The sequence below is a fragment of the Sphaeramia orbicularis genome, chromosome 13 (assembly GCF_902148855.1).
Source record: "Sphaeramia orbicularis chromosome 13, fSphaOr1.1, whole genome shotgun sequence".
Classification (NCBI taxonomy): Eukaryota; Metazoa; Chordata; class Actinopteri; order Kurtiformes; family Apogonidae; genus Sphaeramia; species Sphaeramia orbicularis.
The window spans coordinates 8,241,915-8,258,780 of NC_043969.1; the positions used below are offsets into that span (position 1 = coordinate 8,241,915).

The 16,866-nt window shown below is 39.5% G+C and overlaps 1 protein-coding gene across 1 annotated transcript; it reads left to right on the top strand.

Moving 5' to 3' along the window:
- The first annotated feature begins 473 nt into the window (after nt 1-473).
- Nucleotides 474-16,821, top strand: farsb (phenylalanyl-tRNA synthetase subunit beta). Its single transcript, XM_030152927.1, has 18 exons — nt 474-600; nt 1,226-1,281; nt 1,487-1,641; nt 2,391-2,463; nt 2,555-2,670; nt 4,010-4,160; nt 4,250-4,358; nt 4,525-4,595; nt 4,690-4,751; nt 4,904-4,955; nt 5,132-5,193; nt 6,249-6,456; nt 6,556-6,636; nt 6,734-6,826; nt 7,065-7,182; nt 7,538-7,690; nt 15,311-15,458; nt 15,831-16,821. Exons 1-18 carry the CDS (start codon nt 543-545, stop codon nt 16,609-16,611), a joined length of 2,547 nt encoding a protein of 848 aa, XP_030008787.1. The 5' UTR covers nt 474-542; the 3' UTR covers nt 16,612-16,821.
- The last annotated feature ends 45 nt before the right edge of the window (nt 16,822-16,866 follow it).

Here is a 16,866-nt window from a genome sequence, read left to right on the forward strand (position 1 = left end):
TTGATGTGAGTGATTGTGGATTTGACACAAAAGACTCCAGTGTGGCTAAAAAAAGTGCTCCTCATGCTAACCGACAATAATGGTATGGATAAATACAGCATGTGGGATACCCTATCTTTACTCTTTTATGAAATGGCAATTTTCATAATTATAATACATAATTGTGTAAAATCGAATGGTTTCATATATAACCTACATCACACACACACACACACACACACACACACACACACACACATATATATATATATATATATATATATATATATATATATATATATATATATATATATATATATAGAAGGTAGATACTTTTACAAATTCTACATTAGTTTACTTTAATTGTCATTGTTTTACTTGTTCTTTTGTCCTTTTCTTCTATGTGACACGCCACGGAAAAATACAAATGAAGACATGAAAAAGTTGCTCATATAAAATGTTGGTAATGCTCATAGTTTAGTTTCACTCAGGCACCGCTCCAGACAGCTACAGCCGGCTAGTGGGGTCCTTTTCCATAGGGCTGTGGAAGATTAGCAGGCAACATGCCGACTGTCGGAGTAAATAGGGATCTTCTCTTCAGAGCTTTGGGCAGAACATACAGTAAGTCAAACTTATTTTCGACTTATATGACTGACAAAGAGTTTCCCTTATTTGCAAGTTTTCTCTTGTCGGTAAAAACGGAATAATTTGGTTCATCAGAAGTAGCTAGACTGCTAGCAGCTGTTCACAAGTAGCTAACTTTAACAAACACTAGCTAGTACTTATTTAACATTTACCATGCTGAGATGACAAAAATCTACGTTTGACTGTACTTCGGGACGTTCTTGACATTCATCTTATTATGCTAATGTCTGTGATTGCACAAAGTGCGTACAATGCGTGGCTGGCTGTATTACTGTGGATCTCAACGTGATTGCATCATTCATTCGTTCTGTCATTTAAACCCGAACAGGGGGCTTGACTAATCCGAATGACAAATGGCATGGAATAACGAATGACCACTAGGGTTAGGGGTTAGGGTTAGGGTTAGAGGCTAGGGGTTGGGGGTTAGGGTTAGGTCATTAGTTATTCCATGCCATTTGTCATTCGGATTAGGAAGGCCCCCGAAAAAGAGCGTTGAAGTTAACTTCGTGATAGAATAAGTTACTTATCACAGAGATTAGAAGGTAATATATTTTCAAACCTGTTTTACTCATGTATCTTTTTTTTTTTTATCTTGTTTTAGCTGATGAGGAGTTTGACGAACTGTGCTTTGAATTTGGACTGGAGCTGGATGAAATTGTGAGTAAATATCTTAATGGAAGTCCAACCCTTTGTGTCCTGTCATAATATGACAGCATATATTCTGTCTCACTTAATTCATGGGCATTTGACATTGTAGTGCTGCTCTAGTCGTATTTAATAAGTTTAGAAGACTATTTAAGATTGAGAAGATATGTATTGGTGTGTCATGTAAGTAGTCCATCCTCTGCTGTGACCCCTTTAGACTTCGGAGAAGGAACTAATCAGCAAAGAACAGGGTGACTCCAAAGCTTCAGGAGCTTCTGATGTGATTCTGTACAAAATTGATGTACCAGCTAACCGCTATGACCTACTTTGCCTTGAGGGGTTGGTCCGTGGATTGCAGGTTTTCAAGAATAAGTGAGTAGTATCTTGTTTTACAAAATGACATGCTGTACTTTAAAATCAAGACTAAATTACTGCCACGTCTACTTTAGCCTTGATTAGCTAGTTAATACAGACCAAACAGTTGTATGGTTGCCTTCATATTTTTATTATGTATATGGACTTTTTTTGTTTGTGTGTTTATTCATTTATTTTTATTATCTTCCTGAGAACCAATAAGTAAAAGTTTAGGCTTTTTTACATTAAATAATTGCCATGATTGGAAGCAGCATGATGCCACAGATTTTTCATATATATAGGCTATATATATTTCTTTATAGAATGTCCTTTGGAATGAACAGTCTTTTTTTGAGTAAAGCTGTCACATTTTGATAATTTATGAGGAAAATAATTTATAGAAGCTGAAAAAATGGGGATGAATAAATGTATAACATCAATTACAATTTACAAAACCATTGCTTATTAAAGCCCCTCTCCCAATAGAAAGACATTTTATTCTCAATCAACATCAACAGTTATCAAGCTGAATTTTACCTGTTCAAATTTATAATAATGTTATATTGTTCATTATATATGTTTTTATTCCATTTTAGTTTTTATTTACTCTGATAGTATTTTTATTTCAGTAAATATTTTTTTCACTACTTGTTTTTCACAGCTGTAATCAACCAGGCCTGTATTGCTGAAATATGGTTCTCCTCTACTGAAGACGAGGCATGTGGAATTGTATTAATCTAGACAAAAATGTTATGTTTTTATCCTAGGTTGGATGCCCCACGTTACACACGTGTCAGCCCAGTGAGTGGGCAGCCTCAGAGACTGATTATCACTAAGGAGGTGAGTGGATTTTTACATTTTTCTCATTTAATTTTTTTAATCTCTACTTCTTGATGATTTGTGATTGTGTTTTTCATTCTCCTCTGTCCAGACAGCAGCAGTTCGACCCCATGCAGTGGCTGCAGTGTTGAGGAACATCACCTTTACTCAGGAGCGCTATGACAGCTTCATTGAGCTGCAGGAGAAACTCCACCAGAACATCTGCAGGTCAGACTGGCTCCAACTAGCTCTATATTTCCTAGTAAATCAATGTCATTCAGGCCAAAATGCCAGAGAAATGTATTTATTCTGTGTATATTTTTGGCATAGGGCTGTGGTATCTTACCATGACTATCATGTCTTCCTTTAAGTATTCCAGTGCAACTTTTGCTCATCAGTCCTTTTTGTTTATTGTTTAATCTGATGGTGCAGTTAAAATCTTTGTACCTATTGGCTATATTAGAGATGCTCTATACACCATAAATATGAACACAATGCACTATAAATATGAGTGGAAAAGGCAGTTTTCACTCCTTAAACAATTAAAGCCCAATATTTAAAAATGATCCTGCAAATGGTAAATGAACTGTGTTTTCAGCTATGTCATGCAAAAGCAATTGGCAGAATGGTGTAGCAAGGACTGACCAACCTGTTTTGCTGGGACTGTATTATAAAATTGCAGAGAATATGCATTCAGTTTGGCACGCATAGAAAGTATTTTGTCACAAGTGTAACTTCAGAGAGTGATGGTCAAATATCACTGTAAATGTTTAAGCTTTCTGAAAAATCTGTTATTAACAGCTCTAAATGCATCTGGACATCAGTATGGATTTTTACAATTTCATCTCAGTTAAAAGCCCATATAGCATACCACCTTAGCAGCTTTGATAATAGTTGGTCAATAGCTTGTGCAACCTGAGAAACCTAAATCTTTTTTTCCAGCACTTAGTTCACTACATCCTTTGTACCACCATCTTAATTGGAAGAATTGTACAATTGATTTATGAGCTACACACATACAGTAAATGGTTTTGTCTCACCTCGGAGAGGTTTTGCAGAGGCTTCAAAGTGGTGATGCTGCCTGCATTTTACATTACCTCTTAAATCTCAAGTCATGTATGAAACTAACAACATAGTTGTTTCTGTGATGTTACATCCACTGATATGGTATTTGTTTAGCTGCAGCTTATGGTCTAAGCATTGAAGAAATTTTTTAATTTTCCAATCTGTCCAAACACTAGATTTTGAACTGCTCGCCTTAGTTTTCAAAGAAACGTTAAACCTGCTGAAATGTGATGAAGTAATAAAACATGGAAGGGCCATGCTGTTGTGTAGGATGACTGTATTGTATTCCTTTTATTACAGTGAATCTGACAGTTGTTGTGTACATGGCTGAGTACATTGCAAATGGTGGATGTTGTGCAACATTTTTGTTTAGTGCTTGCAAGGTGGCTAAACAAAGATATTTTATTTCAAGATGACAATGAATTTCCCCGTTGTGGGATCAATAAAGTCTCATCTAATCTATGTTTTCAAATTGTACTGTATTTATCCGCTGTCTTTCTAGAAAGAGGAGCTTGGTGGCAATTGGGACTCATGACCTGGACACCATCTCTGGTCCGTTCACATACACGGCCAAACCTCCTGGAGACATCTGTTTTAAACCCCTCAACCAGACCAAAGAGTACACTGCCACACAGCTCATGAGCCTCTACAAGGTAAAGGACGAACTAATTGGACATATGTTATGTGAACATCTTTTCTGTTTCAGAGGTGCTAACTCAGAATTGCTTTCTGTCTTAAACAGAGCGACAGTCACCTGAAACATTACCTTCACATTATTGAAGACAAGCCTGTGTATCCTATCATTTATGACAGCAATGGCATTGTCCTGTCTATGCCTCCTATCATCAATGGTCAGTTGTGTTGTATGTCTTTTTATTTGTGGTTTGTCCTGATTGTTACACATAGTATGGTTCATCATCAAGGGAAATATGAGAAATCTGAAACCTAACTGGCAAAAATTATCAATTTGGTTTTCCTTTTTTAATGTGACAATGACACATTTGGTTAACATTTCAGGGGACCATACTAAAATCACCCTGAAGACAAAGAATGTCTTCATTGAGTGCACAGCCACAGATCTGACCAAGGTATAACCAAAAAACAAAAAAATTCTCTCCTCATACAATACTGTTCACACTGTATTATTGTCAAAAATCCACTAAAATATAATGTCCCTTTTAGGCCAAGATTGTGTTGGACATGATGGTCACCATGTTCAGCCAGTATTGCTCAAAGCCTTTCACGTAAGTCCCATCGTTAATACTGACTATATTTAGACAAAACAATTCAATGAGAGTATGAGAGTTTGAGATTTTAAAAAAAGTACAGGTACAATGACCTACTACAGTGACAGTGATAATAGTAATAGAGTTTGTGATGATACTTTGTCTTTTAGTGTTGAGGAGGCTGAAGTGGTGTGTCCGGACGGTAGGATCTGCACTTACCCGGTAAATGCATTCACTGTCAATACTTTTTACCTTTTTTTTTTTTTTTTTTTTTAAATGTTGTTTAATGGTTTAATGCACTGAATATTAATATTATCTTGTTTTTAAAACACACAGAGGTAAACTTCACTTGCTTTAATAATCTCATACTTATCATATCCTGTTTGCACTGACTTCAGGAGCTGGCGTACAGGAAAGAGAGGCTCTCCAGCGAGTTTATCAATCACAAAGTTGGCATCAAGTAAGTCATTTGGACCATAACTTAAAAAGTACAAAATAAAGGAGTATATTGCATGCTTGGTAATCTATAGCTTACGGCTGCACATTTCCATTCCTGACACATAAACAGCAACCTAATCGGTCACTTTGTACTAGTGATGGGACTTTTGGCTCTTTGAAGGGAACCGTTCAATCAGGAGCCGTTCACTGAAAAGAGCCGTTCAAAAGACGGCCTCTTTTATGTTTTTTGCATTATTTTGAAACACCAATGTTTTAATGACTAAATAGGCTACACGTGATGATTGACATTACATTTTAAAGGTGTTTAATTGGTGCGGCAGTAAATATTATCTTACTGTAAAAAAGAATAGTTAGTTAAAAGGTGTGGGCTAAATTCATGACATGAGAGGTGACATTAGGCAAATGCTGGAATTTGACAAAACACATCACAGTACATTATGTGGACTAGTCTGTAGCCTAAAAATGAAGAAGAAAATAAACATTTTCTTATGAAATAACATTTTATTCTCCTCAAAACAAGAACATTAATAATGGACAATAATGGATGGATGGATGGATCAAAACAAGAACAATAAATGTGTGTAAACATGGAAAAAATTGCACAAAACACAACAGTGATTAATCCCTGCAATTACTTAAATTCCTAAACTGTAGTGCAGTTCTCAGAACAAGAACAATAAATGTGAGTAAACAAACAGAAAAAAATTGCACAAAACACAACAGTGATTAATCACTGCAATTACAGTACTTAAATACCTAAAAAACTGTAGTGTAAATAAAATACTTAAAGTAACATTGCAAAATACCTGATATCGCTAATGTAAATATCAAAATGATATCACATCAGGAGATCTCTCACTTCTACTCTGTATATAAAGCCAATGCCTCCCCAGTGACGCTAAATTGACAGGCAATCGGACACTCCCTCCTTTAAAAAAAAAAAAAAAATGAATGGCTCTTTACGAAGAATCGGTTCCCATCGTTCGTTTCAAAGAGCCGTTCAAAAGATTCGATTAGTTCGTGAATGTCACATCACTACTTTGTACCTCCTAACAGTGAGTCTACAGAAAACATTGCCCAACTGCTGACCCGGATGTGTCTGCTCTCCCGGGCTACGGGCGTTGGTGATGAGATTGAGGTAGAGATCCCGCCAACACGTTCCGATGTCATCCATGCCTGTGACATCATGGAGGATGCTGCCATAGCATATGGTTTCAACAACATTACCCGTACCACGCCACGTACCTACACCGTAGCCAATCAGGTCAGTAGGTTTTCTGGTCTTGGAGCCTATTTGATGTGACACTGTTAAAGACATTCTATCAAAAACCTGTGTATTTCTGTGTATTAACTTTGTATACAGTTCCCACTCAATAAACTGACAGAGCTGTTGAGACAAGACCTGGCAGCTGCTGGGTTCACAGAAGCGCTAAACTTTGCCCTGGTAAGAAACAGACGCGAAGATGCACATCAAGCTGTTGCTGTGTTTTTTTCCCTTTGAACAAGTCAAAGCAGTCTATCTGTTGTCTCCTCTTGTGTAGTGCTCTCAAGAAGACATTGGAGATAAGCTTGGAAAGAAGATCTCAGAAACCAGGGCGGTTCACATCTCCAACCCCAAGACAGCGGAATTCCAGGTAACAGAGAAAAAAGAGGGTTTAAGTTGATCTGTAAGTGAACAGAGGTTGAACAGGTCAAGTGGCTGCTGTGCTTTTTATTAGACACCGACTCTGAATCAAACTATTTATTAGAAGATAATTTTAAGTGAACAATCTCAGAAGCTGTAGAGATATTTTCTCAGAAGAGGTCGCTCTCCTCCACTCTGACAGACTGTCGGCACTGTTCCTATCTTCATTTCTGTCTTTCTTCCACCAGGTGGCGCGCACTACTTTACTGCCAGGCCTGCTGAAAACCATAGCAGCCAACAGGAAGATGCCCCTTCCCCTCAAACTGTTTGAGATATCTGATGTGGTGCTGAAAGATGACACCAAAGGTAGGTGTAAGAATGTGTGAAATGATGGAGAAATTAATCTCGCCTTACATAACAGAAATCACATAGATACATTGGCTTTACCCCGTTGTTTGCTTTGTTTTCAGAGAACCTGATAATGTCACGAAGCTGGTTTTAGAGCTTTGATTCAAAAAGACCTGAAATATATAGGAATGCTGAGGAATATTAGCACAGTGTCATGCTATGTACAATTTAGTTAAGAACTCGCAATTAATTTCCCCCTGTGAATGGAGTTTACTAGGGGAATGCAGTACATAATATTCATATAGCACTAAATCTAGAATATCCCTAGTGTTGATTTGTCCCTAACCCCCACCCCCCCCTTCCCACCAACCAGATGTCGGGGCGAGGAACAGCCGGCGCTTCTGTGCCGTTTACTACAACAAGAGCCCAGGCTTTGAGGTGATCCACGGCCTGCTTGACCGAGCCATGCAGCTGCTGGAAGTGAAGTCAGCCCGTGGAGATGGCTACCACATCCAGGCTGCAGACGGTGAGAACCTGTGGAGGGGGGGGAACTGACAGCCAGGTCTGTGTGATACTGTGTTAGTACTTAAGCACTAGCTTTGGTGATAAATATCTTAAGACTGGATTTATACATGGAAGAGAAAATCCCAGTGTGTCACTTGAGGTCAAAAGGCAGGTTTTGTTGAGATTATATAAATCCAGACTATGAATAACTGCAGCTGTGCATTGTTTGTTACCAGTGTGTCATGTACTCGGCCCCATTCATATTTTGCCCTGTTTGTGCCTCAACTTAAAATTTATTTGTGACTTGTTGTTTTTTCAGATCTATGGAACTCTTATCCTCATGGTTTATAAAATTAGTAAATCAAGTCCCCTTTTTTTTGCTAAACTCTCCAAATATGCACAGTTCTAAATCAAAGTGACTAGAACATAAAATAAAATAGAACAGTGTACACACTTACCTCCATTATCACAGTTGTAGATTTTCAGCATTTTAGTCCAGAAATGTGTTGACAGACAAAGGATTTCTGGGGGGAAATCATGGAAATACACTAATGGGTGATAGAACACAGTGATAGCAGAGACTGTCAGCCAATTTTTTGTACACAATGATATATTTTGTCAGTTTTCATTTGTCATGAGCCAGATAAGGACAAACAGGTGTGTTTTGCATACGTGCATGTCATGGGTGGCAGCTTCACAAACTTTAAGAAAATGAATGGTATTGAACATCTGTGGGGAAAATTCTTTACTTTGACCTCACAAATCTCAATAACTATGACAGAAAGGGAACCTAAGCAGCCTTAACGTGCAAAGGCCCTGTCATGTTTTGTCATCATCAGTGGTTTATGGCTTATATGGGCCAAAAACTTGCTTCAGCCAACATCACTTTGTCAGTAATGATGAAATGCATCAAGGCAAGTGTGCAAATGTTCAAAGCTTTTCTCTCTTAAGTCATCATGAATGAGATGGCTAGGTCAGCCCTGTTGCATCACAACTTCATGTCAAAAGAATCCTGCACTGAAAGGCTGTTTTGAACCCTAGAAGAGCACATCAATCCATTAAACTACATTTACTTGAAGTGACATCTAACTGGCACAACAATAGTCACTGTGGATTTGCATTAAAGGGGAAATGGAGTGTGATGACTTCTAAGTTCTGTTGTTAAATAGGAAATAAAGGTATGACTTGGTGAGGATTCATGTTACGATACAGCTGATCTGTTCCTGTGAGATCAGTAATCAGAGAGGGGCGACTTGAGTATTGCACAGGCCAATCAGTATGTTTTTCCAGTGAGACTCTGAATCATGATTTGAAGTTTTAGTTTTCTCAATCAGTCATTCCACCTTGCATACGCACTCCCACACTTCTGAGTAGCGTGGCTGTCGGGGGCACTCATCCTCTTTAGTTCTTTGAGGTCAAAAATAAGAGAATCTTTATAATGTCTGTATAATAATGATAATAATAATGGCAGTAAAATGTATGAAAAGTAGCTGTTACCTGCTGTACATCTTTCTGCACCACAGAGCTGAGACAGAGAGATGCTACTGAATGCATTAATAGTAGTAGTACACGGAAGTCAATACAACCGCTTTACCTCTAATCACATCCTTTAAAAATCATGTCTCTCCTGTGACACAAAAAATCAATAAATGATTCAGTGCCTCTTTGTTTACAGATTTTGATATGGAAAAGAAATGGCCATTCTGGTTTCATTCCTTGGTCAAAAAGAGTTTCTCAAGAATAACCACTCATCAATAATAATCCATTTTTAAGATTATGGATAACTACAGTCATCCTCAAAATTATTCATACCCCTGCCATTTTTTTTTATTTTATTTTTTTTTATGTTTTTGTGGTGAAATGAATGAGTTTTGTCAAGTTTGATTGTGACTTACATGTGATATACAAGTGAAGGAATAACAACGAGTGATACTTGAAGAAATACTTTTTCAGGAGTATTTTATTAATGGATTTCCAAAAAACGGCATGTTCAAAAGTATTCGTACCCTAGGTTTACTAAGTCCAGTGTCTTTTCTTAATAGTCAGTAGAGTAGCCTTTGTTCTGGATGATAGTTCCTGTTGTGTCCACAGACTCTCTTATGTCTCCTGTGGGATTTTGGTCCAGTCTTCCCTGACCAAAGCCTCCAACTGGGTCCGGTTGGATGGTCTCCTACCCATCACTCTGGTCTTCAGCTCCCTCTACAGATTCTCTATATGACTTAGGTCAGGACTTTGATTGGGTCATGTCCTTGAACCACTACTGCACTTCCTTGGCGGTATGCTTGGGGTCATTATCCTGCTGGGACATCTAATCAGGACCATGTGGAATTTCTCAGCAGATGCTTTCATGTTGTCATCCAGGATGTTGATATAATCCTCCTTTTTCATGATGGACTGTATCTTGATGATCTTCTTGGTGCCACTAGCAGAAATGCAAATCCCATAGAATGATGATGCCACCACCATGCTTGATGGTTGGTACTGTGTTTTTTGGCTTGTATGCTTCTCCTTGCTTCCTCCAGACTTAGATTTTCATTAAGAAGAGCTCTAGCAAATGCCAGACGAGCCTCCAAATGTTTCATCCTGAGTCGTGGCATCTTCCTGGGTCTGCATCCATGGAGACCTCCTTTGTGCAATACTCGCTGGATGGTTGCCCGTGATACCCTTATACCTTTGTTATGATGGTAGCAACATAATGCTATGGTTATAACCTATAATGCAAGGATGCTTCTCTGCTAGTAGCACAGGAAACCTCATCAAGTTACAAGGCATCATGAATTTAACATGATTATATCAACATCCTGGATGACAATGTGAAAGTGCTGAGAAACTCCACGTTGGTCCTGATTGGACGTCCAAGCAGGACACTGACTCCAAGCATACCATCAAGGTAGTGCAACAGTGGTTCAAGGACATGAACCAGTCAAAGTCCTGACCTAAATCATCTAGAGAATCTGTGGAGGGAGCTGAAAACCAGAGTGATGGGTAGGAGACCATCTAACTGGACTCAGCTGGAGGCTTTGATCCAGGACAAGATGACCAAAACCCCACAGGAGACATAAGAGAACCTGTGGACACTAACTGGAACCATCATCAAGAACAAAGGCTACTCAACTGACTATTAAGAAAAGACACTGGACTTAGTAAACCTAGGGTATGAATAATTTAGAACTGGCATGTTTTGGAAATCCACTAATAAAACACTCCTGAAATAAAATATTTCTTCAAGTATCATTTGTTGTTATTCCCTCACTTGTTTATCACATATGAGTCGCAAACTAACTAACAAAACTTATTCATTTCATTACAAAAAGAAAAAATCACAAAAAATGGCAGGGGTATGAATAATTTTGAGAACAACTGTATAACTGATAGGTAATAGGAAAATACCGTATTGTCCATCTATGAATGAAAAAAAGCATTATCATGTAAACACGTTTTCAGAGGAAGTCATCTAGTTTGACTCATCCTACCTAGTACTCCAGCACCCACTTGCCCCATCTCCATCCTTGTCCTGAGTGCTCCAAGGTCACGCTGCATGATATCTGCTATGGCTCTGCTGGCCCATTCAGACTGCAAATCAATGGGCTCAAGTATCAGTGAACGAGAGTGATGAGGAGAGAGTAAGGTAGACATGGGAGCTCAAGAGAATGGAGGGATATTGGATTGGAGTGATGTGACTGGAGAATGCAGAAAAGAGAGGAGAGGAGTGTGGGGGCAGTAGAGCAATGGGGCGACGGCTGGAGGCATGAGCAAGAAAAGGTATGAGAGTGTGTCAAGTCTGCAGTGTGGGTGAGTGCATGGGAGTCACATCACCCACTGCAGTGCTGAGTAGCGAGACAGACTGGCACATACAACACCCACCCACGGGTGCTTAAGACTGTCCATCTGACAGGCACATGCACGCACACTTAAAAGGCAGATGAAATGGACGTGCTTTCACAGTGTGCACTAATGCAAAAGCTTGAAACAGACACATACGGTTTCCCCGCTTTTCCATGCTATGCACCATTAGCCTAATTTCCCCACATATGTTAGTGTCTCCTTAACCCCATTACAAGGTCATGGCCTGGTCTAAGAGCTCACCTGGCTAACATTCTGCCTCAGGATGTGTCCATCACCAGTAAAACAGCAGTACAGCTGAGCCAACATGACTCCCAGCACAGCTTAGAGTGAGTGGCTGAGGTTCCCACTGAGGGAATACACGTCAGCTGAGTTTCCTCCACTCACCAGGAAGAGAAAGATGAAATAATGGGTCAAAAATGTAGTCCACTTAAGAGACAGATGCTGCTGTTTCACTTAACAACTGTGTCCAATGCAAGGTCTCAGCCCACACACCCATTGCTAGAAAAGTAACCATGGTCACATGACTCCTCTGTGTTCAGTAATTGACCCTGAGTGTTCACCCATGTGCTCTTTTGATGATGAGCATTAGTGTTTTTGAACTGAACCTGCAGTGGACTGTTGCACTTTAGACCTTTTTCTCAGAAAGCATTGCATCATGGAAGAAGATGTTGCTTCTTCAGGTGTAAACAGTAGTTATTTTCAGGTATTTTGCTGGTGTTACTGGTTCAAACATTTAAAAGATTTAAGTCACTGTAAAGGACTATTTCTTTTCACTGAATCTTGATTCATTGTTTTAGTTTCATGGTCATTATTAAATGTGTCTTACTGCAAATATTTCTGCTAACAGTGATTACTCTGCATACTTGTAGTAATAGTCTCCATTCACGTCTATTAAAACATTTGGGTTGAACTAATAGAAAAAAAAAAAATTCATTATTTCCACACAATTTTATACCATTTGACGAGTGCTCTTTTAATGACATTGTGTCATTGCACCCCATCTGTCTTCTGTTATGAGTTCAATAGATACCTAATGTAAGTAAAATTGTATATATAATTACTATTGTTAGAATGAAACTTTAATGGCCTCTGGCATTATTGTTAATTGCAGTTATTTGCATGACAATTAATCAACAGGCTTTGAAGATCCTTGAAAAGTAACTGCAGGCTGTCAGTGCAGCCTGAAGAGATTCTTTTAAAAGTCTAACATATAATTAGCTGCGAGATTATATTGAGTGCTTGATACTTGAACAAGAAAATGGTCATGGCCATTACTCAGTATTAATGTATCCTCATTGGGAACATCATCCTAGTCAGATCCCTATAAAATGGGACATGAAATAAGACTGAAATCGCTTTCATAATGGGGGTAAAAATGTCTTCAAGTCGTTAAAGATTAAACCAGTTGAATCCTGCAGGAAAACAATCCAGGCTCCACCCCTTTAAGTGGATCTGCTCCAAAATATGTGTTTGTCCTTGGACAGTGCCCTACCCTTCCACCAAGTCTCATGAAAATTAGTGCAGCAGTTGTTACGTAATCCTGCTGACAGACAGACAAACCAACAAATAGATGCATGCAAGATTACATTACTGCCTTGGCAAAGGCAATAACAACATGGTACAAGTAACTGCTGAGGTCTGTGAGGGTGTCTATGACAACAATAATTGGCCAAACAGGCCAAGAAACAAGAGCAGCCAGAAAATTATACATTTCAACCAAACATTAAGTTAATCTTTGGGTTCAGAGAACACAAAGGTAACCAGTGGAAATGTTAGCCAAACTCTCTGCAGTAAACACCCCTCGATTTGTGTTCTTGTGCTTCATCTTTTAACCTGAGTTACAGTTTCTGTATACACAGTGTTACTGCGCTCAGAGAATTGTCAGCAATATTCTTCATTTTGTGTTGTCAGTTTCCTTACTACCATCAACCATTGCCAAGTACGTAACTGAAGCCTATAGATGACTCCTGTGTGCAATAGCTCTCCATAGTCGTCACAATCAGTAACCCACACTGTCAGTGCTATGGATGGCATCTTCTCTCACCACACTAGACAGATACTGTAATTTATTTGGATAAAATAACTGAAATGTCACTATCTCTGCTGTTATGCTGCAGGGCACTTTCTTAAGACTACAGTGCCCAGTCTAATATTTTCCTGTCCTCAATACATAAACAGAGGGACTGAGTTTGATTTTTGGCAAACTGTTTGTCGCTGTTTTTTTTGTTTTTTTTGTCAATGCACTTGCTGATAGTACTAGACTTAGAATATATACGACCTGCTTGTTTGACTGCTACTGTAATTTTTCTGTTTTCAGTTTATGTTTTTTCCCCCAAGTTTAAACATTTTTAGTTTTTTTTCTCTAATATATTGTCGTCAGAAGAACAATAGTAAATAAGCACATACAACAAAACACTGAAACATTAGTCATCCCTTAATCATTAAACACTACAAATGATTTGCCATTGTGTCTTAGCAGGATGCAGGATGAGGCATTAGTTTCAGTGTGAGCATGTCTGGATCCAACAGGAAGTTGTGTGATTTCTCTATCCAGCTGTCTAAAAAGATAATACAATCTATGCAATATACTAACAACATCAGCCAGTTATTTTGGCTCCCTCTGTCTGTCTGTTTCCGTTGAAAGTTGGAGGAGAGTGGGTGGAAAGTGGCCTGGCTCAAGTGTAGGATATTCATTGACTGATTGGTTATTTAAGATGTACCAGAGCTATTTATATAGTTGCCATGGCATCCCGCTCATGGTACAAGTACATGACGTGTGAGCCGACGCAAGCACATTCCACCAATTTATTACACTGAGCAGACACAGAAGGGGCAGAAATAAACGGTAGAAATTCCCCACTTCAGTTTCCTGTTCTCACACAAACACTCACACATGGTCAGTCCATGTGTTTTGTAAGCCTTCGTCCATAGTGATGAGTGAACATCTAAGCAGTGGGCTCTGGAACCCATTAGCAAGGCAGCGTGGGAAGAAGCAGTGCACTATGGGAGAATGCCATGTCTCTGTGTGTGGGGCTGTTGTCATAGCAACTCTTGTATCTTGTTAAATCTGACAAGTCTGTCTATCTGCTCGCATGTCAGTTTTTTGAACAAAGTGAGCAAATGCCTCTCACATTACAAGAGTGTTTTCATCTCTGTATCGATTTGAGGAGTTTTATTCCATCTGGAGTGTGGCATTTGTCTCAGTGACCTTTGCTCCTGATGTGGACTGACACGCTGGACTCTGAGTTTACTCGGAGGGAGAAATCTATGTGTAAAGTGACTAAGGCAGAAAGTCCAGTTGAGGCCACTTTGCATCTGGAGGTAGATGCTACAAAAATATGGCACTCAAATTTTCACGCAAAGATCTTTCTTTTGTGGCCCTTTCAATGATGTATGTACAAATGGTTACAATCTAACTTCTATCCTGTCTTTAAACACCACAAGCTTTACCTTAGCAGCTGACAACAAGGATACATCAACATACCTTAATTAAGAGAACTAAGGAATTAATTCAGCACTTGCGTCTCTGGAGTCTGAGTAATTATGAGAAGTTGCACAAGCATGAAAACCCTGACCAAACAGATGGTATATTGTAACGCTGGTGATGCGTAGGTTTTTAAGGTACTTTCCGAATGCGCAAGGGGGTGGTAATTGTTGAAGAAGGAAATTTCAAGAATAGAACATAAGCAAGATGAAGAACAAGTCTTTGCCAGTGCCTAGCTGATCCCCGCATCCATTTGTCATCTCACATTAAATAACTTTAGTTGTTTCCTGCTTTTACTTTCTTCCCCCTCAGATTCCACTTTTTTCCCCGGTCGCTGCGCAGAAGTCTTTGTCCATGGAAAGAGCGTGGGACGTCTTGGTGTCCTTCACCCTGATGTCATCAACCGCTTCGAGCTGACCATGCCCTGCTCAGCCCTGGAGATCGACATCGAGCCCTTCCTGTGATTTCATTTTTTAATAAACCCATACTCAGTGCAGTTTTTACTCTCAGGTTAAAGTTAATCATAACAGTTGAACAAAATATTAATGGCTTGGCATATGTGGTGGAAGAGAACAGAATATCATAGAAACTGAAGGACCAATCTGTGCTGCATGATATTTATATCACTAATGAGGTTGTTTTTTATACTGAAGTCAGAATTAAACTTTAACAAGACTCTATTGTGTTCTTGATGTGAATGGTGTGCATCTGTGTGTGGGCTTGTACATGCATGTCAGGTCTTAATTTAGCATACTTGTGCCTAGGGGGCTAGTGCATGATAATTAAGCTCAATGACTCATTACCTGTTACTTTGTTGCCTTGGTTCTTCCAGTGGCCACACTGCTGAAACCCTCCTCACTCATGACGTCCCTATGCAGGAAGTTGTCAGGCACAAGTTCCCCACGCTACATGAACCTCCGCAGGCTCTGGTCTCCCACCCGGCTTCCACAAAAACGATATTTGGTGATATGAGCACGTCAGTCGGTCTCAAAGCGCTTAATGACTTCCTGGCAGACAAAAGCTACATCGAGGGCTTTGCGGCGTCCCAGGCTGACACTGCAGTATTTGATGCCATCCCCTCTGCTCCCTCATCAAACCTCTGCCACCTCATGCGCTGGTACAACCACATCCAGTCCTTCCTAAGGGAAAGACCCAGTCTACCATTGGCTAAGGGTCAGTTTGTCCTCCCATCTACACCTCCACCCTCAAGTAACGCCAATGACAACGACGATGACTTCGACCTATTTGGCTCAGACGATGAGGAAGAAAGTGAGGAGGCGGCGAGAATCAAGGAACAGCGCCTGGCTGAGTATGCTGCCAAGAAGTCTAAGAAGCCAGCTCTCATAGCCAAGTCTTCGATCCTGCTTGACGTCAAGCCCTGGGACGATGAAACTGACATGGCCAAACTGGAGGAGTGTGTCCGCAGCGTGACCATGGATGGGCTGCTCTGGGGGCAGTCTAAGCTGGTCCCAGTGGGCTACGGCATCAAGAAGCTGCAGATAGGTTGTGTGGTGGAGGATGACAAAGTGGGCACAGATCTACTGGAGGAAGCCATCACCGCCTTTGAGGAATATGTTCAGTCTGTGGATGTGGCTGCCTTCAACAAGATCTGAATTATACAAACTGTAGTAAAACGAATGGTACCATCTGATGTTTTCTAGTGTTGGCTTTAAATAAATGTTGTCAGAAACTCAACATACAACCAATGTTCATTAGTTCAGTAATTAAACCTCAGGTCAGTCCTTTGTAAAAAAAAATTTATCATTTGATACAAGTACACAACCCTTTACCCTCAAACGTTCAATAAAGCCATTGTCACTTTTGACGAGTTCTTACATTTTTTTTCTTTTTTTAATGGACTTGTGTTC

Bases quoted from the DNA above. Each gene is read 5' to 3' on its own strand.
- farsb (XM_030152927.1), top strand. From the start codon at position 543: ATGCCGACTGTCGGAGTAAATAGGGATCTTCTCTTCAGAGCTTTGGGC. The intron at 7,183-7,537 runs GTAGGTGTAAGA...CCCACCAACCAG, and splicing joins GCTGAAAGATGACACCAAAG to ATGTCGGGGCGAGGAACAGC. The intron at 15,459-15,830 runs GTGATTTCATTT...TGGTTCTTCCAG, and splicing joins ATCGACATCGAGCCCTTCCT to TGGCCACACTGCTGAAACCC.